The sequence below is a fragment of the Cavia porcellus genome, unplaced genomic scaffold, assembly GCF_034190915.1.
Source record: "Cavia porcellus strain 051 isolate PalLab524CR breed Dunkin Hartley unplaced genomic scaffold, mCavPor4.1 scaffold_23, whole genome shotgun sequence".
Lineage (NCBI taxonomy): Eukaryota > Metazoa > Chordata > Mammalia > Rodentia > Caviidae > Cavia > Cavia porcellus.
This window is the reverse complement of record NW_026947506.1, coordinates 40,239,686-40,267,353: the sequence shown is the minus strand read 5'-3', so window position 1 is coordinate 40,267,353 and position 27,668 is coordinate 40,239,686. Positions and strand designations below refer to the sequence as shown.

The 27,668-nt window shown below is 50.7% G+C and overlaps 2 protein-coding genes across 2 annotated transcripts in view; both read right to left on the bottom strand.

Annotated features, from left to right (window-relative positions):
• Nucleotides 1-20,699, bottom strand: part of Zan (zonadhesin) — a 50,598-nt gene extending 29,899 nt beyond the window's left edge. Inside the window, 14 exon segments of the mRNA XM_063233613.1 lie at nucleotides 121-1,920; nucleotides 3,141-3,225; nucleotides 3,543-3,814; nucleotides 4,437-4,583; nucleotides 4,672-4,750; nucleotides 4,893-4,984; nucleotides 5,453-5,617; nucleotides 6,448-6,597; nucleotides 6,750-6,804; nucleotides 7,609-7,727; nucleotides 7,779-7,866; nucleotides 8,039-8,581; nucleotides 10,360-10,423; nucleotides 20,416-20,699. Coding sequence (XP_063089683.1) covers nucleotides 121-1,920; nucleotides 3,141-3,225; nucleotides 3,543-3,814; nucleotides 4,437-4,583; nucleotides 4,672-4,750; nucleotides 4,893-4,984; nucleotides 5,453-5,617; nucleotides 6,448-6,597; nucleotides 6,750-6,804; nucleotides 7,609-7,727; nucleotides 7,779-7,866; nucleotides 8,039-8,581; nucleotides 10,360-10,423; nucleotides 20,416-20,699 — 3,943 coding nt within the window.
• Nucleotides 20,700-20,886: 187 nt separating this feature from the next.
• Nucleotides 20,887-23,265, bottom strand: Epo (erythropoietin). Its single transcript, XM_003470146.2, has 5 exons — nucleotides 23,253-23,265; nucleotides 22,641-22,783; nucleotides 22,303-22,389; nucleotides 21,904-22,083; nucleotides 20,887-21,419 (listed from the first exon to the last, which is right to left on the bottom strand). The coding sequence occupies exons 1-5, from the start codon at nucleotides 23,263-23,265 to the stop codon at nucleotides 21,264-21,266; spliced, it is 579 nt and encodes a 192-aa protein (XP_003470194.1). The 3' UTR covers nucleotides 20,887-21,263.
• Nucleotides 23,266-27,668: the final 4,403 nt, after the last annotated feature.

The window sequence follows — 27,668 nt, the reverse complement described above, 5'->3', positions numbered from 1 at the left end:
TGGTTCTCCTGTCACCCTGTCCAATCTTGTTGTCTCCAGCTCAGGAGAGGCCTAGGTCACTCTGCTGAGGTGACAGGATTCTGTCTCTCAGCCCTGTGCCCAGCACCCATCCCCTCCTACCTGTGGTGGGGGCAGGGTTTGTAGTGATAGCTGGTATGTTGTTGGTCATGGAGGCACCTGAAGCTTCTAGAGGCATCATCAGGGCTGTGGGCTCAGTGGGCAGGAAAGTGGAGGTGGAGCACGAGAGCAGACATGCTTTGGTCTTCTCAATGGTGACAATGGGTTTTTCTGTGGAGGACAGATCTTTGCTGGTCTCTTCAGCATTAAGGGCTTTTTCACTGGAGACAGTGGACCACTCAGTGGGAATGGTGGAAACTTCAGTGGGAATGGTGGGTTTTTCTGTGGAGACAGTGGCCCCTTCAGTGGGAATGGTGGGTTTTTCTGTGGAGACAGTGGTCACTTCAGTGAGAACGGTGGTCTCTTCTGTGGGGATGGTGGTCTCTTCAATGGGAATGGTGGTCTCTTCTGTGGGGATGGTGGTTCCTTCAATGGTAATGGTGGACTTTTCTGTGGGAATGGTGGTCCCTTCAGTGGAAATGGTGGGCTCTTCTGTGGGGATAGTGATCCCTTCAGTGGCAATGGTGGGCTTTTCTGTGGGGATGGTGGTCCCTTCAGTGGGAATGGTGGAACCTTCAGTGGGAATGGTGGGCTTTTCTGTGGGAATGGTGATACTTTCAGTGGGAATGGTGGGCTCTTCTGTGGGGATGGTGGGCTCCTCTGTGGGGATGGTGGGCTCTTCTGTGGGGATGGTGGGCTCTTCTGGGGGGATGGTGGGCTCTTCTGTGGGTACAGTAGTCCCTTCAATGGGAATGGTGGGCTTTTCTGTGGGGACAGTGGTCCCTTCAGTGGGAATGGTGGTCCCTTCAGTGGGAATGGTGGGCTCTTCTGGGGGGATGGTGGGCTCTTCTGTGGGGACAGTAGTCCCTTCAGTGGGAATGGTGGGCTTTTCTGTGGGGACAGTGGTCCCTTCAGTGGGAATGGTGGTCCCTTCAGTGGGAATGGTGGCCCCTTCAGTGGGAATGGTGGGCTTTTCTGTGGGGATGGTGATCCCTTCAGTGGGAATGGTGGGCTCTTCTGTGGGGACAGTGGTCCCTTCAGTGGGAATGGCGGAACCTTCAGTGGGAATGGTGGGCTTTTCTGTGGGGACAGTGGTCCCTTCAGTGGGAATGGGGGAACCTTCAGTGGGAATGGTGGGCTTTTCTGTGGTGGTGGTGATCCCTTCAGTGGGAATGGTGGGCTCTTCTGTGGAGACAGTGCTCCCTTCAGTGGGAATGATGGGCTTTTCTGTGGGGATTGTGGTCCCTTCGATGGGAATGGTGGGCTTTTCTGTGGGGACAGTAGTCCCTTCAGTGGGAATGGCAGGTTTTTCTGTGGGGATGGTGGTCCCTTCAGTGGGAATGGTGGGCTTTTCTGTGGGAATGGTGCTCCCTTCAGTGGAAATGGTGGGCTTTTCTGTGGGGGTGGTGCTCCCTTCAGTGAGAATGGTGGACTTTTCTGTGAGGATTGTGGTCCCTTCAGTGGGAATGGTGGGTTTTTCTGTGGGTGTAGGGGTCTCCACAGCGGAAATGGCAGGTTTTTCTGTGGGGACCGTGGCCCCTTCAGTGGGAATGGTGGGCTTAACTGTGGGGACAGTGGTCCATTCAGTGGGAATGGTGAGTTTTTCTGTGAGGATAGTGGTCCATTCAGTGCGAATGGCAGGTTTTCCTGTGGGGACAGTAGATTCTTTGGTAGAAATGGCGAGTCCTTCCATGCGGACGGTGATTTCTTTAGCAGGCACAGTGGGTTCTTCTGTGAGGACTGTAGGTTTTTCTGACTTTTCCATAGGGGAAGTGGTAGGAAGCACTGCTGTTGGCACTGGTGCTGCAAAGAAAAACAAATCCTTGAGTTTAGTCAAAATCATAACCATCCTGGGCCAGGGATAATAGCTCAGTGGCATAAGTGTTGGCCTGGCAAGCACAAGGTCCTGAGTTTGATTGTTGGTACCAAAAGAAAATTTATACCCTTCCCTTCATTCACATCAAATTGCAGTGGGTGAGCATGAAGGGACACATGGTCACCTTTTCTTCAACTCTCAAACCCAGACATCACTCATTTAACTAACACTCAAGAAACTGCTTCTAGGGCTGGGGATTTAGCTCAGCGGCATAAGCACCTGCCTTGCAAGCAGACAGTTGTGAGTTCGATCCCCGGTACCGATAAAAATGAAAAAGACAAAAAAAAAAAAAGAAAGAAACTGCTTCTAACATATGTCTGACAGTGTGCGGGGTACAAGAAGCATAAGAAAAAACAGGACATTTAACCTGTCTTTACAAGTGCTAGGTAAGAGGTTTCAGATCCAGTCCCAGAAATCTATGGCATCAAAGACAAGTTTACTAGTCAAGCATGATGGCACATTTCTGTAATCCCAGCACTCCGGGAGGCTGAGGCAGGAGTACTGCAAGTTTGAGCTTATCTTACGCAATTTAGTGAGCCCCTATATCAAAAATTTAAAAAAGGGCTGGGGGGGCTGGGGGTTTAGCTCAGCGGCATAAGCACCTGCCTTGCAAGCAGACAGTTGTGAGTTCGATCCCCGGTACCGATAAAAATGAAAAAGACAAAAAAAAAAAGAAAAAGAAAAAAAAAAGGGGCTGGGAATGCAGCTTAGTGTAAAGGTCTTGGGTTCAATTCCCCATGCCCCACCCTCACCCGCCATGTTTGCCCAAATAAGCACCCTGATAGTGCAGGGGAAGTGAACAGGTGTATAGAAACCATGTCAGCTGTGTGGAACTCCTGGCAAGAGGATTTACTTTTTCTTTTCCTGGTATTGGGGACTAAAACCAGAGCCTTTACACTGAGCTATATCCCCAGTGCTTTGTATTCTTCTTCTTTTTTTTTTAACACAGGTTTTAAGTTGCTAAATTTCCCAGACTGAGCTTGAGTTTTTGATCCTCCTGCCTCAGCCACCCAGAGAGCTAAGCTTACTGGACTTGGCCAGGACATCCAATTGAGGGCTTGCACTTCACAGAGTTCATATAGAGACAGACAGCCCAAGGTGGTCACATCGGGTCTGACTCTTCCTGGGACCTTGAGTGTCTCCTTACCTCGACAAGCCCTTTGACTGATAAAGATGAAACTCACAGCAACCACAAAGGCAGCATTGCTCCCCCGGATGGCCTCCAAAATTAGCTGAAAGCAATGTGGGACAGAAAGGAAAATAAGACCCGGTGTGGCAGCATGCACCTATATCCCAGCACTTGGGAGGCTGAGGCAGAAGGATCACTGTGAGTTTGAGGCCAATCTGGGATATAAAGTGAGTTCAAGGCCAGCCTGAACCACATAGTGAAACCCTGTCTCAAAAAGACAAAAGAAAGAAAAGAAAAAAGAAAATGAACCCCTGGCCATTCAGCAACCCTGCAGGGCCTGTCCTTGCCCAAGGCCACTCTGGAGGAACCTCAACAGTCCCAGCCACCCTTTCCCCCTCCAGGCCATTCCCACAGTGTCACCTGCATGGGCTGCTGATGTCCCGAAGGGATGGTGACAGAGGCGTTTAGCCAGTTGGGCTTCTGAGGCCCGATGCGCTCCCAGAGTGGGATGGGGGTGCTGCCCGCGGGGCTCTGCAGCAAAAGCCTGAGCGTGGCACCATATCCGAGACCATACATGTGGTAAGAAAACTCCACACAGACGTTGCCTGGGGCGCAGAAGGGCCGGCTCACCAGCCTCGCCAACTGTCCCTCCTGGGAGGACCTGTCGGTATCCAGGTAGACATAGTGCTCGCCTGGATGGAAGAGGGGGACAGCTGAAATAAGACTCAACATCCAGAACCAAGCTGGCCTTCTGCATGACATCTAAGCAGACCTCTGCCCATGTTAGACTTTTGTTTGTGTGGCTGAGTTACTAGAGATCGGATCTGGGTCCTTCACAGTGAACTACATCCCCAGTTCTTTTCCACTTTCTAACTCTGAGTCAGAATGTGGCTAAGCTGCTAAGTCACTCAGGCTAGGCTCAAACTTGCAGTCCTCCCATCTCAGCCTCCCTGAATGCTGGGATTACACCCCTGGCACCTCACAGCTGACTCCAAGTGGGATTTTTACCTGAAAATGACAGAAAAGAAAAAGAAAACCAAACCTCTAAGCCACCACTTGCAAATGTCCTAACTAAAACTGAGATAGAGTTTGAAGCTTTGGGCTCCACAGAGTTGGAGGGCTGGATTTTCTTGAGTGAGAGCAGCACTCAGTGATCCTGCAGCTGTGAACATCGTTGACCAAATCCGTGCGGATGTCTGCAGCCCAGGTCAGGGCAGTTTCCCAGCAACCACCTGTCGGCAGCCAAGGGCCTCCTCCAATACCCTCCTCCTTCCATGGTACCTGCCAGCCTCTCCAGATCCTCAGCCTCCTTACCTCCAAACAGGGCCTCTCCGAAGGAGCCTACACCACGGGTGGACATGTTTTCGCTTCCCCAGGCCCATTGGCCACTGTCCCCCAAGGTGTGTCTCCAGTCACAGAAGGGATAGGCACTGTCTTCAAAGTCACACTGGGGAAAGCTCTCTGGTGGGTACGAGAGGGAGGTTGGAGAAACTCCAGCCCTGCTCTCCACTGCTCCTTACCACCTCCAATCTGGGGTTTCCACTCTCACCTTCACAGGGAGCAATGCTGACTTCATCCACTGCCACCGCCGGCTCTGGGGTCTCACCAAACACGCCCACCACGCTGAACTGCAAAGACAGGGAATAGAACCCCCAACATGACCTTCCCATCTGGGGACCCAGGTCCCTGCTCCTGTGCCTTGACCTTCAATTCACTTCAACATCTGGGGAATCTGCCACATGCAAGAGCCAACCCTTTGTTTCTCTGTACCTCGATCTGTCCTTGTCCCGTGTAATTGACAGAAACAGGCTGCCAGTTAGATCCAGGTTGTCCTGAGAAGAGTGTGTGTTTCCGGATGCTGCCTACAATGGAAAAAAAATGTCAGATACAGCCAGCTGTGGTGGTGCACACCTCTAATCCCAGAACTCTGGAAGGCTGAGGCAGGAGGATAGTAGGTTTGAACTCAGCCTAGGCAACTTAGCAATTTAATGAAACTATCCCAAAGTTAAAAGTAAATCCCAGTATTAAAATAAAAGAATTGGACAGATGAGCAAGTTCAAAGAGAGTGAAAAATTACTTTGAACCTGTACCCCAGAAGTTGAATCACAGAGGGAACACTTGGGCAATATTCCCTAAGTGTCAGTCCTCTCTCACTTCCATGGCACCTTCATTTGCCTACAATCTGGGGCCCTCCCCATTGCCTCATCCACACATATCCCAGATTCAGTTCCATGGTGAGGCTTGTCTGCACCCCACCCCCTCAGCCCTCAGCCCAACCTTCAAAGATGCACTGGGCTTGGTGCAAACCCAGCAACTTCTCCCCCCACAACCTGAGACTGAGCCGTAGACCAGAAGAGCTGCTCCTGGAGCCTGGCCCCACAGGGTATAGTGGAAGGACAGTGTCAGACAGCCAGTCGAGTGGCTCAGTGGGCTCAGGAGCACCGACTTCTGCCCTGGCTTGGCATACTTGGGGTCCAGGAGCATGTAGAAGCCACCTGCAAAAGGAAAGGGCTGGCAGGTGGGAGGGACGCAGGGAAGAGGTCCCAGGAGGATGCAGATTTGGCCCAGGGGAGTCCTGCAGCCACCTGGAATAGGTAGCACTGAGATGGGACTACACATGCATCACCCTGGCTGAGCCCTTCAAGCCTCCCAGAGGTGACCAGACTGGGTGAGGAGCTGAGTGCTGCCACCAGGAGCTGAGCAGCCTTTCAGAAGCAGCAGCCAGGGCCAGGGATATGGCTCAGTGGTATAAGTGCCTGCCTGCCAAGCATAAGGTCCTGAGTTCAATTCCTGGTACCACCACCAACAAAAATCCTTTTAGAAACAGTAGCCAGACTCTTGTCCCTCAATGGTTTTTTCTGTGTCTCAAGCCTGCTACTACCTCAGGGTTTTTGTACAGCCAGCCCATCTGCCTGGGAGATAGGGTCTTGCTATGTAGTTCAGACTGGCCTGGAATTTGCAATGATTTTCCTGCCTCATACTCCCAAAAGTTGTGATTATTGATGTGCACCACCATGTCTGTTTTGCACACTTATTCTGAAGTGCTCAGGACACTACCTGACACTGAAGATGAGGAATGAATGTGGGGAAATCGGATGGCATCAAGCAACAGAAGGAAGGGGCAGGAGGGTTGGATCTGTCAAGCACCAGTGGTCAGGTGGCAGTTTGGGGATCCAGGGTAGGGGTGCTTGGGGTTTGTTTCCTGTCATGAAACCTGAGCTATGAGAGGCTGAGCACTCTGGGGTTCACGGGAACTGGCCCAAGGCGGTTGCTATGGGGTGCACAGAGGTCACCTCAGGGCGAAGGTGCAGTCAGTACTCACTACCAGGGCTGGAGAAGTCATCATTCGGCCCCACGCCCGGCTTCCCCGATGGTCCCTTCCACTGGCTCCACTTGGCCCCAGATGCAGTGGGGACCCAGCTCCAGCCACAGAGGTCATCTGGGATGTCAAAGCTGCACGTCTGCATCACGCAGACTGGGGGGAGGAAGGACAGAAGGCCCATGTAGCTTTCTCCAAGGGGTAGCAGCTGGAGAAAGGGCGGCCAGGCTGGAGTCCCAGCTGTGTTCCAGCCTCCACCCCATGCCGAGCCTGGTGCACTCTGGAGCCCCCACACCCCGATGGCTTACAGCTGGGTTCCTGACACTCATCCCCTAACCCTCTATCAGCTAGGCACACTAGTGCCTGGCATGCATGACCGAGAGTCAGGTCATGGGTACAGAAGGCCCAGCCCGGTGCCTATGCCATTCAGCCCTGGCTACCTTCAGCCAGCTCCCCAGATTCTTTGTTCGGTTCTATAAATCTGCGCCCCTTGAATGTGTAAGAGCCGGGGCTGGGGATTTAGCTCAGCGGCATAAGCACCTGCCTTGCAAGCAGGCAGTTGTGAGTTCGATCCCTGGTACCAATAAAAAGAAAAAAGACAAAAAAGAAAAAGAAAAAAAGAATGTGTAAGAGCCCACAGGCCTCATTCTGGACCAATTGAGGGAGTACTAAGAGCAAGAGTGACCTCACAACCAGGTTCTCCTGGAACACGGGGTTTCCTGAGAAGTGAGATTCTTTTTTCTTCTTTTATTGGCAGGGCAGGGCAGTAATGGGGACTGAACCTGGGGCCTTTGCACTAAGCTACATCCCCAGGGTTTTATTTATTCATTTACTTCCTTTTTTTTTTTTTTTTTTTTTTTTTACTTCAAGACAGAGCCTCCCTAAATTCCCCAGGCAGGACTCAAACTTTTTTTTTCTTTTTTCTTTTTTTGTCTTTTTCGTTTTTATCAGTACCAGGGATCGAACTCACGACTGCCTGCTTGCAAGGCAGGCGCTTATGCCACTGAGCTAAATCCCCAGCCGCTAGGGCTCAAACTTTCAATCCTCTTGCCTCAGTCTCCCAAGTGCTGGGATGACAGGACTGTGCCACCATATCTCCCTTGACCGTGGGACTTCCTAAGCTAAGAAGACACAGATGGTCCAGGGACACCTAGAATGGTCGCTCACTGCAGACCAGGTGTCCCACAGCTCTTTTTGGGGTGAGGCTGCTTCAAAGGTCCCAGGGATGGGGCAGAAGGGGCTGGCTGCCTCCACTCTGGCCACTCCGGGCAGTTTTTCTGGGGGTCCTGGGTGAGGGGGAGAAAGAGCACACGAGGCAGGGGGAGACGGAAACTCACCCCGATTGCAGGTGCCCCGATGGATGGAGATGGAATCCAGAGAGATGTCCAGGTAGGCGGTGCTGCCCCTCATCCCCTCGAATATCAGCTGCCGGACAGGGAACATAGGAACCCCGACCCTGTGAGTCCACAGCTTTGGCTTCTGGTACCTGAATTCAGATGGCCCGGCCGCAGCCACCCTTGTCACTGCCCACCCTGTGGGCCCTGACCCCCAGCTTCCCACAGTGGGCAGCAGGGGCGTCTGTCTGTGTGGGCCTCACCTGGCTGGGCAGGGCGAGCTCCGCGGGGATGGTGACGGCAGTGGGCATCCAGGAGGGGCTCTGGGTGTTCTCCACCTTCCAGAGCACGGTGGGCTGGGTGTTCTGCGAGCCGGTGAGCAGCAGCAGCCGGAGCTGCGAGCCCGACGACAGCCCGAACATGTGGTAGGCGAAGCGCAGGCACAGCGGACCCGACTCCCAAAGCATCGGACTGAGCAGGCGCGCCACGCCGCCCCTGGGGAAGCTGCCCGACTCCATGCGCAGGTAGTAGCCCTCTGCAGGAGGCTGAGTCAGGACGCTGCCGACCAAGCGGTCCACCCCCACGTAGTGCTGCCACCTCCTCCGCATCTCAGTGCCCGGGTCCGCTCCCGCAGTCCCCACCCACCCATCCTCCCTTTCCCCAGGCCCCTCACCTCCATTGGGGAACCCCCCGGGGGGCCCGGAGGTGCTAGCCCGGGCGAGCCCCCTGGTTCGAGTCCAGTCACCATTATCTGCGGATACTTGGGACCATTCACAGAGCGGCTTGGAGTTGTCCTCGAAATCACACTGCGCCAGGACGGCTGGGAGAGAGCGCAGCGGTGAGGCAAGGGAGGGGTGGGGTGGGGCGGGGCCAGATCGCCGCAGGGGGCGGAGCGCGGCGGGGCGGGGAGGTGGGAGTCCTGCGCCCTGCAGCTAAACTTGGGGCTATGTGCTGGCCGGGCACACCTGTAACCCCAGCAACTGTCAGAGGCTAAGCCAGAGGATGGCAAGTTCACCCAGCCTGGACAAATGAGCAGCTTAGTCTGAAAATAAAAAGGATTGGGGATGTAAGTCGCTGCGAAGGTCTGGGGTTCCATCCCTAGTCCTGCAAACAAGCAAACCAACCAACAAACCGGTGAACCACCATGTGCTGCCACGATGAGGTCTATCTGTCCAGCTGAATCAACTCCTACGTCAGTTTATCATCACCTGGACCTCTGATTCTGCCTGCCCCACTCACTCTCTATAAATTTCTCTTCAAAAATTCTGCTCCCAAATCTCTGCAGCTTTTTTTATACTAGGGATTGAACTCTAGGCCTTTGCTCTGAGCTGTGTCCCCAGACTTTATTTGTTTATTTTTATTTTGAAAGAACCTTGTCAAATTACCTAAGCTGGGCTGGAAGTTGCCATCCTCCTGTCTCAGCCTTCCAGGATTCTGCTTCTCTACCATTCCCTTGGCCCTCTGTTGCCCAAGGATTGACCTTTACACACTTATTCCATGTTTATAGAATTGCCCTGCCCCGAGGGCACCTATGAGGCCACCTTGGGTTAGGGAGTGGCATGAGGTGCCAGAACAGGGGTCCCGAGGAGGAAGAGAAGGCCTAAGTAGTCCAGGTCCCAACTCACAGCCGTCCTCTGTGCTCTGACCAGCCAATTCCCAGTCCAGTGGAGCTTGTGTGCTTGAATCTGACCTGGAGAAAGCAAAAAACAGATGTCAATCTTGTCACTATCAAGAATTCTAAGGCTGGGCTGGGGATTTAGCTTAGTGGCTTAAGTGTCTACCAGGCAAGTACAAAGTCATGAGTTCAATTCCTAGTACTAACATTTCCCTGGGAAATGTCTCTGTCCTTAGAGTTGAGATCTTTGATAGAGAAGCCCAAGCTTTTGTCCATATGTAAGGACTTTATGGGTCCCCAGTTCCTTGTCACAACCCACCCAACAGTTATATGGATAGCAAAGGTGACCCTGCCTTTGCTCCTTACCCTGCAGATTTCACGGAGAAGCCTTTGCCCCTGCCGGGCAGGAAGGGCCACCTAGAACAGCACTTTGTTTTCGTTGTTCAAATTATGCTTGTTCAAATCCCTTCCATTCAACCTCCAGGCCACAAAGGCATCTGCCATTTGTGGGGCTGTTTTTGTTAGTTTTGTAGTACTGGGGATTAAATCCAGGACCTTTGCACAGAGCTACATTGCCAGCCCTTTTTAGTTTTCATTTTGAGACAGGGTCTTAATAAGGCTGGAACTTGTGACCCTCCTGCTTCAACCTCCCAGAGTGCTGGGATCACAGGCATGTGCTACCACGCCTGGCTTCATCGGTCATTTCTTGTGCCTCCTGCTTGAAGTCTCACTTTGTGAAGGGCCTGACTTCTGGCCTCCTCACCCATCTCTGGATCCTTTGTTGGTCCTCAGTTCCAGGCCTGGGGCTGTGCAGCATCCATTTCCGTAAAGAGTCAGGTCCCCCACCTCCCATTGAGCTCCTCCTACCTCTCTAGGACTTGGTATTTTTCCTTACCTCACCTGTGCCCTCCACCTTCGTCAGAGCCAGCCCAGACGCCCCTTTCACATTCCTTGCTGAACCCAGCTTACCCAATTGGAAAAGACGTGCGGCCCTGGTCCCAGGTAGCGCCCAGCAGCAGCACCAGAATCCAAACTGGAGAAGCCATGAGGGATTCAGAGGCTGCCCTCGGGAGGAGGGGAGGCAGAGTGAGGAGCCTGGGTCACTCTTCTCTCTCGCATCCTAGCCCTGGGGATTGAACCCAAGGCCTGTGCTTGGAGCTACCACCTTGATGCTTTTTATTTTTTATTTGGAGGCAGGGTCTCAAAAAGTCACTAAGCTGCCCAGACTGGTCCGGAACTTCCAAATCTTACTGCCTCAGCCTCCTGCAGTGCTGGGATTACAGGCACATGAACCACCATGCCAGACTCTTGGCCACTATTACACGCTTCTGCACTGCCCTGATTGGCAGCCTTCAGAGGAGGCAATGAGAAAACAGAAAAAAACGAGAAAGCCCTACGAAATGAAAGCTATGAGAGTAAAATTGAAAATCCAACAGAAGAGTGAGAAATTGAAACCAAGTGAAATAAAATAGGGAAGAAAAAGAAAAGAGAGAAACATAGGGGATCAATACAAGAAGGCTCATGTCAAACAAAAAGAGCTCAGAAAGAGGGAACAAACGAAAAGAAATTATTATTATTATTATTTTCCTTTGAGACATGGTCTTGCTATGCAGTCCAGACTGAGGTGGGGGACTTAGCTCAGCAGCATAAGCGCCTGCTTTGCAAGTGCATGGTTGTGAGTTCCAGAATAAAGAAAAAAAAAGGAGTCCTGAAGTCCAGACTGGCCTTAGACTCACTACATAGCCCAGGCTGGTCATGAACTCACAGCGATCCTCCTGCTTCAGCCTCCCAAGTGCCGGGATTACAGTTGTGAGCCACCACAGCCCGTTTAAAAATTATTTTAAAAGAGGAAAGACTTACAAGAAACTGCCCCAGGCCCAAAATACTAAGGTACACTGCCTACAGAGACGCACCAAAGGGACTTCAGGAAATTTGAGACTATCAGGCGCAAGTGGAGGATCCTGAAACCCTTCCAGAGAGAAAAGAATTGAGGAATCAGCATGGCGTTGAGCTTTCCAATGGCAACCATGGATTCCAAGAGGTGGCGGAACATTGTCTGCAGGGTTCCAGCAGAAAGTCATTTCAATCTCAAAATTCTATAAAGGGCAGTGGGAGCAGAGGTAATGGGGGGGCCAAGCCCTGAAAGCACTAAAAGCAGCCATGGGCAAAGAATCGAAGAAGACAGTCACAGAGGATTCAAAAGAGGTTCTACCTCCCTACTAAGCATCAACGTACTCATATAACACCAACCTTGTAAAAAAATCTCTGGTTCTGCCCTGGAGAATAAAGGTTGGCTGGGAGTTAAAGCTAAAAACCTACAACTGTCGTATTGACAAAAATATAAAAGATTGATAACAATAAGAGTTGGACAGCATGAAAGTAGCACAGTAAAGTACTCTGGTGATAAAAATGTATGTTGGGGGGCCGGGGATTTAGCTCAGTGGCATAAGCGCCTGCCTTGCAAGCAGACAGTCGTGAGTTCGATCCCTGGAACCGGTAAAAAGGGAAAAGCCAAAAAAAAAAAAAAATGTATGTTGGGAAAAAAAAAATGTATGTTGGCGGGGCTGGGGATTTAGCTCAGTGGCATAAGCGCCTGCCTTGCAAGCAGGCAGTCGTGAGTTCGATCCCTGATACCGATAAAAAGGAAAAAGGCACAAAACAAAACAAAATGTATGTTGGGCCCTCTGGAGGCTGAGGCAAGAGGATTGCAAGTTTGAACTCATCTTGGACAATTTGACAACCTAAAGATTTAGTGGGGGCTGGGGATTTAGCTCAGTGGCCTAAGCACCTGCCTTGCAAGTGTGTGGTTGTGAGTTTGATCCCCCGTACAGATAAAAAAGAAAAAGACAAAACAACAACAACAAAAAAAACTTAGTGAAACCCTGTATCAAAATAAAAAGTAGGAAAAGGACTGGGAATGTAGGTCTGTGTGGAGGCTTTAGGTTTAATCCTCAGTGGTGCAGGAAAGAAAGGAGGCGAGTAAAAATGTACGTTGCAGGCCTGTTATTTCAGCCGCTGTGAAAGCTGAGGCAGGAGGGTGCAAGCTTGAGGCCAGCCTGGCCTGCATAACCAAAGGCTGTCTCAATAACCAAGCAAAGTAAAAGTGTGTGGAAGGCAATCGGACACTGTTACATATTTTTTGAAGCACTGGTGATTTACTCATGTGATGGTAGCGGTTACAAAAGTGAGAAACAATACAGCTCTTTAAGCAAAAAAGAAAGGATATGACTTGACCATGGCTCCTAAATTTCAGATATGCTTATTTTAGTTTTCCTTCTTCACTCTTTTTCTTCCTGGCATGTGGTGTCACTATGTTGTTTAGATGTCCCTGAACTCCTGAGACCAAGCTATTCTCCTGCCTCAGCCTCCCAAGTAGCTGGAACCACAGCCACCACCACCAACACACTGAGTACATGTGTACATCATTGATCCCACATTCCCTTGTAGGAATCTTCCCACAGAAGCACGAGTACATCTGTGCAGAGATGTACCTACCTTACAGGGTTAATTATATTGTTTACAATAGGAAAAAAGTCTTCAAGATGATTTTAATGCTTATCAGTAAATATGTATAAGAAATGGAATGCAGGCATTAACAAGAAAAATGCTCCTCAAAAAGTTAAAAATAGAATTACTATGTACTAGTTAGTGAGCTTTTGTGTTGCCAGAACAAAATATACACACATCCAGGACTGGTGACACACATCTATAATTCAAGCACTCGGGAGGCTGAGGCAGGAGGATCACTGTGAGTTTAAGGCCAGCCTGGGCCTCAAAGTGGGTTCAAGGCCAGCCTGAACTTCATAGTGAAACCCTGTCTCAAAAATACAAAAGCAAACAAAAGAAAACAAAAACAAAGCCCCCACAATTTCAAGAAAGAAATGATTTATTTGGACTCATGGTTTTGGAGCTCAGTCCTTGGTTGGGTTGGTCCGAGGCAGAAACATCATGGCAGAAGGGCAGAAGGGTGTGATGGAGGGAAGCCGCTCAGTTCCTGGCAGCTGGGGAGCAGAGGAGAGGGGAGGAGCCCGAGGGAAAGGGGGCCAGGACCAGATATGATCCCCAAGATCCACCAGACACACTCGAAAATATGCTTTGCCAATCTCCCAGGCATCTCTCAGTGTGACAAGATCAACTGTCACATTGTGTGACCAAACATTCTACTTGTAGGTATATGTTCAAAGGGCTGAAGCAAAGATCTGAAACACATGTCTGTACATGTATGTTCTGGTCCTAACAGCCTAGAGGTGGAAGAAGTCCAGGGGACCACCAAGCTGGGGGTGAGTAACACACACACACATACACACAGACACACACGCGCGCGTGTGTGTGCACACACATACACAAAGTATTACCAGCCTTAATAGGAGGGATGGGCTGGGGGTGTAGCTCAGTGGTAAAGTGCACGCCCAGGACACACGGGCCCTGGCCTTGAGGAGGGGAAGAGAGGGAATAAGATGGTGCTGTTTAGTTGGGTACAGAGGTTGTTTTGCAGATGGAAGAGTTCTGAGGTCTAGGAGTGTAGCTCAATGACAGAGGTTGTGCTTAGCTTGCTAAGGGCCCTGGGTATGATTCCCAGCACCAGAAACAGAAAAAGACAGAAAGAAAGAAAGAAAGAAAGAAAGGAAGGAAGGAAGGAAGGAAGGAAGAAAGAAAGAAAGAAAGAAAGAAAGAAAGAAAGAAAGAAGAGAAAGAGGAAGGAAAGAAAAAAAGAAAGGAAACAAAAAGGAAAAAAATGGAGGGGAGGAAAGGGAAGGGAGGCTTATTTGCCTCCTCTCTTGGCAAATAAGTCTGGAGGATTGCAGTCCTTCTGTCTCAGCCTCAGAAGGTGGATGGTGGTGATGGTTAACGAACAATGTGAGTGTTCTTGAAACCACTGAAGTACCTAAGATGCTAAATACTAAATGACATATATATATATATTTTATTTTTTATTTTTTGAGAAAAGATCCCACTATGCAGTTCAGGCTGGCCTTGAGCTCACTTTGTAGGTTGGTCTTGAACTTGCAGCAATCCACCTGCCTCAGCCCCCAGAGTGCTAGGAATACAGGTGTGAGCCACCATGCCCAGCTCATAAATAATTTTTAAAAATCATTACTTGACACTATTACTTAGTAATACTTACTAATACTGTTTATTAAAGTCTATTTTGGGGCTGGGGATTTAGCTCAGCCGAATAAGCACCTGCCTTGTAAGTGCGTGGTTGTGAGTTCAATCACTGGTACTGGTAAAAAAAAAAAAAAGTCTATTCTTGATTTAAAATTTAAGAAAAAAGAAACTGTTGTAGGTATATCTGTATACTGTAATAGTAGAAAAAGCACCTAGCCATATTATTAAACGGAAGAGGTGAATCACAGAAAAAAATACGTACAGTGTGATCCCACTTATATAAAGTCCTTAATGAGCACAAGGAACATGCATATTTATTTTATTGTATTGTATTTATTTGTTAATTTGGCATTTTGAGACAGGGTCTTGCTTTGGAGTACAAGCTGCCCTTAAACTCACTATGTAGCCAGACTGGCCTGGATCTTGTGATGATCCTCCTGTATCAGCCTCCTGAGTGCTGTGATTACACCACCATGCCTAGCATGTGCAGGCCCCACAGCATCACATTCCTGCATGTATGGTGATCATCCCAAAAGATTATGACAGATCTGAAATCTCGTATTTCTAGTGACATCACAGCTACCCTAGTGTCCTAATGTCTCGGTGCATGACTCACATGCTCGTGGCAACCCTGGAAACGAACCCACCACACTGCCAGCTGTTTATAAGCATACATAGCTTGCCGAGCATGTGAGTTCCATCCCCAGTGCCACAAACAAACAAGCAAACAGTTTTCAGTCAGTCTGCCACATGATGCCAGCTCCATAGCTTCAGCCAGCCCCTGTTTATCCCGTCTCGTGGTGACATGAGGAGGCCACCTGCAGTGGCTGCCACGCCATCTAGTCTTGTGTAAGTGCACTCTGAGATGTGCCGACAACAGGACCTCCTGATGACACATGTCTCAGAACATGTCCCCTTGTTGAGTGTCACATGCTGTACATAGCAAGAGACTGAGAGAGGCCAGACCAGAGGTACACATGTAGACCCAGGAGCTGAACCCAGAGCTTCTGCACTGAGCTCTCTATAATCTTTTTAAAAGCAGCTTTTAACTAGAGTCAGGATTTCTTCAGTGGTTAGGTTGCCCAGGTTAGATTTAAACTTGTAGTCTTCCTACAAGTTTAGCCTCCCAGTGCTGGGACTGCAGGTTTGGGCTATCATACCTGGCTCAGCCCCACTTTTATCAGCTTCCTAAACAGCAGGTCTATATACAATCTCAGCCAGAAGGGTAGTTTTCCTGCTTTTTAAAGACCATTGAAGGTGGGGCTGTGACTCTGCTGGGTGGAGCACCTGCTCAAGGTCCTAAGTCTGATCCCCAACACGCAAAGCAAAACAACCCCCCTGATGCCTTCCATGCACACACAGCTCTACGGGGCTGGACATGGCTCTGGCCAGTGTGCTGAGCTGTCCTCGGCCCAGATTTGCTGACCCCGCTACAAGCAGCCGTTCCCAAACCTTCTATTTCATTCATTTTGCCTCAGCAGCCCAACTCGATCTCACATCTAGGCTTGAGGCGCCCAGCCTTTCCCTGGTCATTATTCTGAGCTCTCGGCAAGGGGCCAGCTTAGTGCTGCACAGTGTGTAGGAGAAAGGTCAGAAAGGCCCTCTGTAAACTGGGTGTGGTGGTACCATTGGTTTTCTAGCTACTCAGAAAACCGAGGCAGCAGAATCCCAAGTTTTAGGCCAGCCTGAGCAAACTCGTGAGAACCTATTTCAAAATTAAAAAAAGAAAAAGTAAAAAGAATTTAGAGGGCTGGGAATGTAACTCAGTGCGAAAGAGCAAGATACAAGGGTCCAATCTGAGGAGAGAGCCCTGGGCCTCCTTGGGCTCCATCTCAAGCTCTTATCTCCCCCTCCACCATGCTGGGTCAGCAGAGTAGTAACCAGAAGGGTCAGGGCCAGGAGATAGTTAACCCAAGGAGGGACAGCAGCACTGATTGATCCCCAATCTGTCCTGGTTGGGCAATCAGTCCTCTGACAGCTGCTTTTGCTGACCTGCTTGGTACCCCAGTGTTTGGTGGTCACAGCTTCCAGTCAGCCTGGAGGTTGTGAGGATCGGAGCTCAACACAGGACAGGAAGCTGGGGGTGGCCCGCTGCATTCTGCATTTGGAGAAGCCCGAGCGGGCAAGGCTGCAGAGACCCTGAGACTTGATAAGCTTAGGAACTGTAGGAATATAGTATGAGAAGCTGGGATTTGGGAAAATGCAGAAAATCGGGACTGGGGATTTAGCTCAGCAGCATAAGCGCCTGCCTTGCAAGCAGGCAGTTGTGAGTTCGATCCCCAGTACCGATAAAAAGGTAAAAGACCAAAAAAAAAAAAAAAAAAAAAAAAAGAAAGAAAATGCAGAAAATCGAAAACAGGACTACCCCACCCCACCCCCCTGTTCTGTGCATCTTTAAGTACCTTCTTCACCTTTTATGGACTTTAATCCCATTTTAGGAAGGGAGACAGATTAAATCATGCTGTCGTGTATTTTTTAAAAATCTGAAACTTACATATGTATTTACAAGATTTTCTGGGGTTCCTCCTCCTTTTCTTCTTCTTCCTCTTCCTCCTTTGAAATGTTTTCTTGGTTATGTTGCCCAGGCTGGCCCTGAACTCTGGGACACACAATCTTCCTACCTCAGACTCCCAAGTAGCTAGGATTACAGGTATGCACCATCACACTTGACTTGGTAATTAATTTTTTTCAAGGTATTGGGGACCAAACCCAGGGCCGATTGTATTGAGCTACATCCTATTTTGCTTTGTTTTAGACAAGATCTTGCTGAGTTATTCATACTGAGTCGAAGTTGTGATTCTCCTGCCTCAACATCTAAGAGTGCTGAAATTCCAGGTGTCGCACCACCACACCTGGCTAATTTTGAACAAAATCAAAAAGTGAGTTTAGACATTTTGATGGGACTCTTCTAAGCTGGGAAACTCCACCGCTCTGTTTTTCGGTTGCCAGCTATTATGGTTTCTGTGTAGTTACCCTCTACTCAGAGCCTCATGGGGTCATAGGTGGGGCTTTAAAAAAACACGGTTGAATCTAGAGTGTGTGGAATGCTAGGCTCAAAAAGACTAGGATTAAGGGTGTGAGTGCTACCTGCCCTGAGTAGCCTGATAAAAGGGGCAGAAAATGCCATCAAGGCCCCTTGCTTGTCTTTGCTACTTTCTGCCATCATGAACTGTTTCTGGTCTGCGATGTCTGTCTGAGATGCAGCTTTGCCTTGGAGCCAGCTGGTTATGGACTGAGACCTCTGCAAACTGTGAGCTAAATAAACCTTTCTTCCTTTAATTTTGGACGTTGGATTCTTTGTCTCAGCCGCAAGACAGAAGTAACCAAGGCACCAATAATCTTTGTCGCCGTTTTATGGTAGAATTAGCCTCACCAGGTTACAATAGCATCATAGTATTCAGCTTAGATTCCAACGGTGAAAATATCTCATTTAGCTAAGTCAGACTCAGAAGTTGAGGTAAGGACTCGGTTGACTTCGGAGGAAGCCCCAGGCAGCTGTTTGGCCACCCTGATTCGGCTGGGGAGGACTCAAGCTCACATGTAGGGTTGAGCTGGCCCTTTCCTGGGGGGCTTGAGTGGCTGGCTGGGCTCCTGTTTCCTCTCCAAAATGGGGGCCCCTTTCCATCCCTTCCTCCCTCATAGGTTTAGGACAGCAAACGAAGGAATGTCAGGAGAGCTCCTTGTAAATCACTGAGCTCCTACAGCAGCAGATTGACACTATTAGACAGTCTCAGAATTGCAGTGCGCCAGCTCCTGTCCATGCCAGGAAGTCAGCAGAGCTGGCTTGGTCACTTGCCTAGGGGAATTTGGCCTCCCTATGTGACAGCTGGGGGTAACACTTAGTCTGCCGCTGATTCGTGGTGTTATGATGGGAATCACAGCCAGTCGTGTGGGTGCCAGAGATCCAATGTGACTTTAATTAGCAACATCGTCAGTATTACCAGAGGAAATCTCTCCTGGGGGGACCCTTTCGGTGTGTCTGCACCTCTCAGCCAGACTCTCTGGGCCCCATGAGGTTCTCTTGATGCTGAGGCTTTTTTCTTCCCAGGCCTCAGGGCTGCTCCATCTAGGCCCTCAGTCACACAGCAAGCTGACAAGGTCTAATTTGCTCGCTTCTCATCTTTTCTCTCCCAGGCCTCTGTGTGGAGCGGACTGAATGTTGTGTCACATTTTCTGGCACTGGGGCAAAGTTTGGCATCCCGCAAGTGTGGAATAAATCCCTTCCGGGGTGACCACAGAATTCTGATTCAACGCTCTTTTGAAAAGTTAAAAGCAGTAAGGAGCTTGAAGAGAAGTAGAGGAAGAAAGTCAGTGACCCTGAATCCTGGGGAGAAAAAAGAGCCAGCTACTCTGTGCTGGGATGCCTGTGTCTTAGACAACAAATCAAGCTGAGGGGAGGACAAGACTTTGGAGTTATGAGTCCTAAATCTTTTGTTCAGGTCCCAGCTGTCAATTATTAGCTGGATTCCTCAGACTTAAAAACAAGTCTGCCAGATCCAATTTCACCCACCTAAGGGGAGGTTTGTCCCTTAGTGACCCACAGCAGTGGGGAGATGTCAGATGTCACTTGAGGAAACCACAGTATAGATTTGTATTGAAATGCCAGCCTCAGGACCCTCCGGGATTCCAAAGCTTGTAATTTTTCTGGCAGTTCCCAATGGTACCTGAAGAGGGCACTGTAACCCAGGAACTACCGCAGGTTAGCCAAGGGGAAATTCGGGGGTGGGGGGCGGTCCTCCCTTTGTCCAGTCCTCCTACCCCAGTTCGACCTTTCTCTCTCATCTCCCCAATATTTGGTAATTATAGTACCCTCCAACTTCTAACCTGTTTTTTATTTTTTGTTCTTTCTCTTCGCCTCTACGTCCTTTCTTTAGAGCCAGTAATGGAGTTTGAACCCAGGGCCTTCACATTAGGCTACATCCCTAGGCCTTCTTATTTTCTCTTTTGAGATGTGGTCTCACTAAGTTGCTCAGGCTGAGTTTAAATCTGCAATCTTTCCACCTGTAATTTTTCCTGCCACGACTGCAAAAACATTTTCTCTCTCCTTTGCATACGTGCAGAGATACTGGCTGAAATCTCTGTGTTTTGTTTTAGAAACAGAAAGACCAGCCAACAATTACAGGATAATGGCTGTGATGGAGGTCCCCACACAGTTCTGTGGCATCTTTTGCTGGGTGAAACTTTCTTTGCAGGTGAAGCATTACTTCTAGGAAGGAATTGAGTCATTGTCCAGAGTCAAGGGCAGAATTAGAAGCAGGATCAAGAGTGGAAGCTGCAGCTGAACATGGTGGCATCCAGCTGTAATCCCAGCACCGAGAGGCCAACACAGGGGGACCAGAAGTTAGAGCCCAATCTAGATAATTTATCAATTTAGCTACACTCTGTCTCACAATGAAAAATAAAAGAACGTAACTCAATGGGGAGACACTGGGTTCATTCTGATGAATTCCTCTCACCCTGCAGAAAAGGGTAGAGGCTGGGTTTCTTGGGTCTCAGGGCTATGCCTGTCACCCCAGGAGAGAGAAGGCAGAAAAGAGCAGATGAGGGAAGGAGAAATGGGGGAATTTGGGAACCCTCTTTTCTTGGCCTGGAACTTTGCTTCTTCCTCTGCTCAATAGGAATGGCAGCAGGAACTTCTCATAGGGTTGTGTGAAAACATGTAGGGGACTGCCAGGATGGCGCTTTTCACAGAGCAAGAGCCCAATAAGACAATAGCCCATGAAGGCGGCTCCTGCTGCACCTGTCCACCTGCTCTTCTGCAAGGTGCATGCTGGGCCCCAAATGCTGACAGTCCCCAGACCACTAGATTAAAAATGGGGGTTACATGCTAAGCTAGGAAGCTGATGCAGGGATGTGGGATAACTCAAAGGGCCTAAGAGGAGAGGCAGGGTAGCCCCTTTCCAAAGGGAACCCTACCTCCTCTGGACTCCCATTTCCTTAATGACAGCTAAATGATTGTCGTGGCGGCAGGCTGGCGGGCTGGCAGCTGCCCACTGAGGGACAACCTTGACTGGGGCCTCCTTATTGACCAGCGTGGGCAGAGCCTGTGGCCTCGGGCCCAGTAGGGTCAAGAGGTCACCCAGGCCATGTGAGGCAGCACGTAGGGCCCAGCCCCCTCCATCTCCAACTTCCCAGATCTGACGCCCTGCTGCCAGGATGGGAGTGGAGGCTTCTGGGGAAACAGAACGACCAAGGGCCATGCTGGTGGATTCAGCTCTTAGCAGTGAGGTTTAAAAACATGAAAAATTTAGACACACACTTCCATGACAGCCAGGAACCAGCCCCTGTCCCATCTTTCTAGCCCCCACCCCCATTGTCCAGTAGCCATGGGAGTTGCCACAAGACCTAGAGAATTCATGGTTGCCACCTAAATTCTCCAGTCCATCCTGTCCCTGCTTGGAGGGTGCAGAAAGAAGCGTCGGCCTCCAGAGCCTGTGCCGATATCACAGCTCTGCAGAGCACCAAGTGAGGTCAGGCGTCTCCTCCGCGCAGCTCTGCCTGAGTTTAAAGCTATCCCCTGTATTTCTCCTGCTTGGGGTCTCAGGCTGGTCCTGTGACATCCTTAGGTCTCAGAGCTGAGCTCTGGACAGTTTCTCGGGTCCCCAAGATGTCATCGCTGCACTGGAGTGTCCGTGTAACAGGCTGGCATTGAGGAGACAGCTGCTGGAGGGTTGGGAGTGGCAGAGGGAAGGTGTGGCACAGGCGGTGGCAGTGGTGGTGGTGATGGTGAGCAGGCTGTGAATGAGCCCGGGGCAGGCACCTGGTCACCTGTCCCCTCTCCTGCAGGCCATCCCTGTGTACAGCTTCAGTTTCCCCCGGAGGAAATTGGAGTAGACTTGGAAGAGTTTGCACAGAGTATCCACAGGGAATGTTCGGAGTGGAGCAGGGGAGGCTGCATCTGGAGGCAAGATGGGTGCTTTCTGTCGGGGAAAACAAGAGGTTACCATGGTGCTGGGGACCCAGATGGAAATGGGATCAGGGACAGAATGGGGGACATGGAGAGCACCAGTATTCCTCAGCAGAATCCTTTTTACTCTTTTTTTCTTTTTCTTTTTCTTTTTACAGGACTGGCAATTGAATCCAGGGTCTTTGCACTGAACTATATTTCTTTTTTTCTTTTTCTTTTTTTTTATTGGTATCAGAGATCAAACTCTCAACCTTGAGCTTGCTAGGCAGGTGCTTATGCTGCTGAGCTAAATCCCCAGCCCTCTATTCTTTTTATTGTTTATTTTGAGACAAAATCTTGCTAAATTGGTAAACTGTCCAGGCTGGGCTTAAACTTGCAATCTTCCTGCCTCAGCCTCCCAGAGTGTTGAGATTACAAGCACCAAGCCACTACATCCAGCCTTTTCCTTCTATCTTACAGAAAAGATAAGTGGAAGTGCCCAAGTCCTTCCTGCTCACCTGAGCTCCCAGCAAGTGAAGCAGTGAGGTGAGGCTGCGAAGGCCGCTGACAGCTTTGTCCAAGTGCAGCTGCAGGGTCTCTGACTGCTGGGAGGAGTTGGCCAGCAGGGCCTGGCCCTGAAGCATGGCTTCTGAGAGCAGCACCAGACCTTGCCACACCTCTGCAGCTTGCTGCCCCACCTAGAGGAGCAAAGAGTTGGAGTCAGCTGTCCTCTGTCACCTCTTCCTTCCTCCCCAACTCAGCAGCCAGGCTGAGCAAACAGGCTCCCAATAACATTCACTGAATGAATGAATGAATGAATGAGTAGCATCTTTGCTACTTGGTTTCTTCTCTCATTTCTACCCTGTCAGGAACACACACAAGCATGCACACCAAGAGGAAGGAAAACTTTCACTCACCCCCATCTTCTCCCAAGCACAGAAGTTCACTTTGGTGTCTGGGACAGTGATATTCTCACCCAGGCTGCAGCCTTCAGTGCAACTCATCTGAAAAGCAGTGGGGGAGTCAGCGGCCCTGGGGACCCTGGGCCTTGGCTCTCGGCCCATGACGCCCAGGCTTTGCCTCCTGCCTAGCTTCCAGACATGCTTTGGGGGACACCACGTCTATCTTGGGTTGAGGATCTGGCTTGGTTTTCACTCCATCTCGAACCAAGCACCAGGTTCCTGGACCAGAGAGGAGGAGACCGCTGGAGCCCCAAGAGTCAGTCCTGCGGGGTGGACCAAGGAGGGGGCCTCACCGTGACGTTCTCTGCATCCTTGGCCTCCACAATGTATCTCTCCAGAACTGTGCTGTCACAGATGAGGCGCAGGGGGCCGTCCAGAGGGGCTGGGAGCCCCAGAGGCAGCAGCAGCAATGACAGCAGGAGCCAGGTAGGACATTCTAGAAGCGCGGCAGACTGAGAGTGAGCCAGGGTCTGCCCCCAGCCAGTCCCCGCCGGCCGGGCAGTGCGAGCGCAGCCTTCATTCAATCCCGCCGCGCGCACACACCCCACCCCCCGCGCCCGGCATCTACTATCTACTTCTCGGGCCAAACTTCAATCCTGGTGCGCGCCAGAGCAGATCCCGCCCGCTGCTCCAGGACTCAGGTATCCGCAGATCGGCTTGCTCTCCACCCGCAGACCCACGCCTCTCCTCCCTGAACTCTCAAACCTCGTCCCCGGCGCCGGGATCAGGTTTTGTCCATTCCACCACCACCACCCCCTCCCCGGCAAATCCTGCCGGGCACGTGGAGGCCGCCCCACCCCCTCCCCCTTTCGCGGGTCCTAGGCAAATCGCGGGTCCTTGAACCTAGCCCGCCCCGGCAGGCTGGGGGTAAATCCCGCCTCCTCCCGCAGCCCCGGAACACTCACCGCGCGCCCCCATCTCCGCGCCTGGCGGGGCCCCTCAGCGACCCGGGACTCGACCGGCGCCCACGCCGGGAGCCCTCATCCCGGGAAGCTCGGTGGGACAGAGACACCCCGCGGGCCTGAAGGAGGGGGTCACGGGCTCGTCGCGGCCGCCCAGCCGGGGGTCGGAGGAAAGCGGGTCCCGGAGGACAGCACGACACAGCGACCGGTCAGGGTTGGCCCGGGGACACTGCGGCTCCGGCGGGGGTCGGGGCTGTTATCAGCCTGTGTGCGTGCGCCGTGGGGGTGGGGGTGAGGCTGTGTGCGTGAGGGGTCGCCGGGGGTGGGGGCCACGCGGGGTCACAGCCCGGGGCAGGACGCCTGGGTCGGGGGTTCGCGGGGCCGGGGCAGGGCTACTGGAGGCGCGCGTGCAGGCGCGGGGCGCGCTGGGCCAGGGGTTGGGGTCTTGGGACTGGCGGGATACCTGGCCCCTAGCCGGGGGCGCCTGTCTGGGAAAGGCTGGGGACCCCGACGCCTACCCTAGAGTGGGGGTTGGGGTGGGTACTCAAAGCTGCTGGGTTCCTGGGTTCTGGTGGAATGGCTGGGTCTGGAAACCTGGAAGCAACTGGGTTCCTTCCTTCACAATCTGGGCGCTATCTAGAAACCACTGTGGTCCATGTTGAGGAACTGAATGGAGGCAAATGCAGCAAAGAATTTGGGGTTCTTCTTCCCCCAATGCTTCTTTTCTAGGACCCTAAAAGCCTAGCATCTTAAGTTTCAGAACACTGGTAACCTGTTCAGGACACTCTTGGGTTTTGATATCAGCTTTTTTTTTTTTTTTTTTGAGACAGGGTCTCATGCCATATACCACACTGTCCTGTGTCCCCAGGCTGCCCTCAAACTCACAATGATTGACCATCCTGCCTCAGTCTCCCAAGTGCTGGGATTACAGGTGTGAGCCACCATATCTGGCCAGCTTTCTTTTCTTTCCTCTCTCTTCCTTCTTTCTTTTCTTCCTTTTCTTTCCTTCTTTCCTTTCTCCTTTTTTCTCATATTGGGAACTGAACCCAGAACCTTTGCACTGAGTTACATCTTTTTAATGTTTTTTTTTTTTTTTTTTTGTCTTTTTCCTTTTTATCGGTAGCGGGAATCGAACTCACGACTGCCTGCTTGCAAGGCAGGTGCTTATGCCGCTGAGCTAAATCCTGAGCCCCCATCTTTTTAAATTTTGAGACAGGGTCTCCTCGCTAAATCAATGTTTCCTGGTTGGGATAGAACTTGTGATCCTCTTGCCTCAGCCTCCCAGAGTGCTGGGATTACAGGCATACCACACCTCATCCAGTCGGCATTAGGTGTTTTGACCTGTGATATAGATTTCCCAGTTGGCAAAATTCTTACAAGCTTTGAAATTGACCTGATTCCAGGAGTGATGGCATTGGGATTTACAGGTGAGCTTTTGTGGCTTCTGGAAGCTTCAAGGCAGGGGGGCCAAACTCACCGGGGCAAGAGTCCATGCTTCCTGGCTTCTCAAACCTTAGAAAGTGGCCTCAGCCCTGGAACCTCACTGCTCTCACTTGTCCAGTGGGTACGAGGAAAGCACCATCCTACCTCACTTAGAAGTCATCAAAAATAGCAGTCAATATACTACATAGTTAAGATAATTATACTACTAATTTCTATTAGTTCATTGAAAAGAAAGGTTTGTTTGGATGCCTCCAGTTTGTAATCCAGGCAACTTCTTTGAAAATAATACGAAATATATCAGCCATTGTTGCTTTCCTATTATCTTGTTTTGAAATTTTGTTTTGTTTTGTTTTTTATCTTATTCTTTTTTTATCGGTACTGGGAATCGAACTCACGACTGCCTGCTTGCAAGGCAGGCACTTATGCCGCTGAGCTAAATCCCTAGCCCCTGTCTTGAAATTTTGGATCATCCTTTTTCTTATTTTTTGTCTTTAAAAAACAAAGCCGTCGGCTGGTCCGATGGCAGTGGGTTATCAGAATTTATTAACATTAGTGTCACTAAAGTTGGTATACCACCCCTCCCCCACTGCTAAATTTGACTGGCTTTAAAAAAAAACAAAGCCGTCTTACAAATACAGAGGTTGTAGTTAGTCCTCTGCGCTTGATTAAGTCACGTGATATTAGAGCTATCAGATGCGTGCATTTAGTGCCTGCCTTGTTTCTTGTTTGTTTTTTGCTGTGCTGGGATTCGAACCTAGGGCCTGTTGCACACTAGGCAAGTGCTGTACCACTGAGCTGCGTCACCAGCCTCCATATACCTCCTTTGTGCATGATACTTTGCAGTACAAAAAGAGGTGCTGAGACCTAGCTCCTCTTGCCTGGAGTTTGCAGCATGCACGTTCTGAAGTGAGCTGGGTAACCGGGGCGTGTGAGGGTTGCAGCCTGCGGAGCTGCGCTGCGCAAAGAGCTCGGAAAGGGGGCGCTCCCTCCAGCTGAGGAAGGGAGACAGAGGTGATGCGGGGTTGAGCAGGAGGCAGCCTTGAAGAGTGGGTGGGTTCCAGTAGGCAAAGGTGGGGGTGGGGGGCCGGCTCGCCGAGCTGCAGGAGGGTGAAGGGATGGAGGAGAGAGAGCCGGGAGGTGAGAGGCCAGAGTGAGGTTGTGGAGGAGTCAGGTTGCAAAGGACCTTGAATGCCACCTTGAAGAATGTGGATTTCTTTTAGAAAGGATAGGAAATCATTCATTCATTCGTTTAAGGAAAAAAAAAAAAAAAAATTAGGGGCTAGGGATTTAGCTCAGCGGCATAAGCGCCTGTCTTGCAAGCAGGCAGTCCTGAGTTCGATCCCTGATACTGATAAAAAAAAAACAAAAAAGACAAAAAAAAAATTTTTTTTTTAATCGGGACCAGGGATTGAACTTGCAACCACGCGCTTGCAAGGCAGGCGCTTATGCCTACTAAGTTAAATCCCCAGCCCCTTAAGAAAAAAAAATTTGGAAAAAAAGAAAAAAAATTTGGGCCAGCGGTTTAGCTCAGTGGCATAAGCGCCTGCCTGGCAAGCGTGAGGTTGTGAGTTCAATCCTTGGTGCCACCAAAACAAAACAAAACAAGAAAAAAAAAAAATGTAAAGAAATGTTTATGAACATACTCTTTGCCAGGAAAGCTGGAACAAAGCTATGAACCATACAGACAGGAGTGGTGGTTTGCACTTGTACTCCTAACACTCTGGAAGGCTGAGACAGGAGGATCACAAGTTCTAGCCCAGACAGGCAACTTCCAATTTAGTGAGGAGACCTTGTTTCAAAATTAAAAAAAAAAAAATTAGGCTGGGATGTAGCTCAATGTAAAGGCTCTGAGTTTAATACCCAGTCCCCAGTACAGAAAACAAAACAAACAACAAGAACTCAGAAACAAAAACAAAACTAAGGAGAAAAGGCCAAGAAGCTTATCCCTGAGGTGGCCAGGGATTCCAGGCTGAGGTGACCTGCTAGGGTGAAGCAGGGAGCCCTGAGAGTACAGTGGGAGAGCATGATCTGAAAAGGGAGAGGCTGGTGGAAGACAAGGCCAGGAAACTACTGGCTGGACAAATGGGGGCTGGACGCCTGCCTCCATGCTGCTCCCTGCTCTCCCTCGATTGGGCCTGCTGGGGCCCTTCCAGAACCTGGCGCCCAGGCTCTGCACTTGGAGCCCAGCAAAGCTGGGAGCCAGACACGTGCACACACGTCCACACGCGTCTCCCGCCCTGCTGGGCCCTGACTCCTGCGTCACTGTCCTGACCTGACCACGGAGAGGGGCCCAGGGCAGAGGGGTGGGGAGGACACAGCCAGAGGAGAGGGAGGGGACTGCTGGGCTGGGGACCAGCTCCTTCCCTCCTGCCACCAGAGGGCCCATGGAGAGACCCAGGCTCCCAGCCTCTGCGTCCTGGAGCTGCTCAGGTAACTCCATCCCTGAAAGCCTCGTTTGTGTCACCCTGCCTTGAGCAGGAATCTGCTACAGCTCCCGAAGACCTCAGGACCAGACCATCCGTGTCCTGTCATCCACCTCTTTCCAGTGCATTCTCCATCATAGGTGCTTACAGCGTGCTGCTCATGGCTAAATCTGTGCCTTTTACCTGGGTGACATTGCCACTCACCTCCCTTTCTTCAAAGCCCAAACCCACAGCAGCCCTCCTCCATGGGGTCTTCCCCAGTCCCCCAGTGTGAAGCGGCTCCTCCTGCTGCATCGCCGTCATGTGCATGTGTGACCTCGGTTTTCCCCTTGTGGGGCCATGATGTCCATCTATTAGAGGTGAGCACTGCACGATTCCAGGACGTATTCATAAAGTCTCAGCTGAGATTCATTCCCTCTGCACTCATGCTATTGGGGTTCCCTGATACAGAGAACAAAGGGCAGCATGTGGCAGGTCCTGTGCACCTTCATGGCCACCAAGCACCCAGCATGGTCCCCATGCATGGCCTTCATGCCAGGGAGTATGAGGTGAT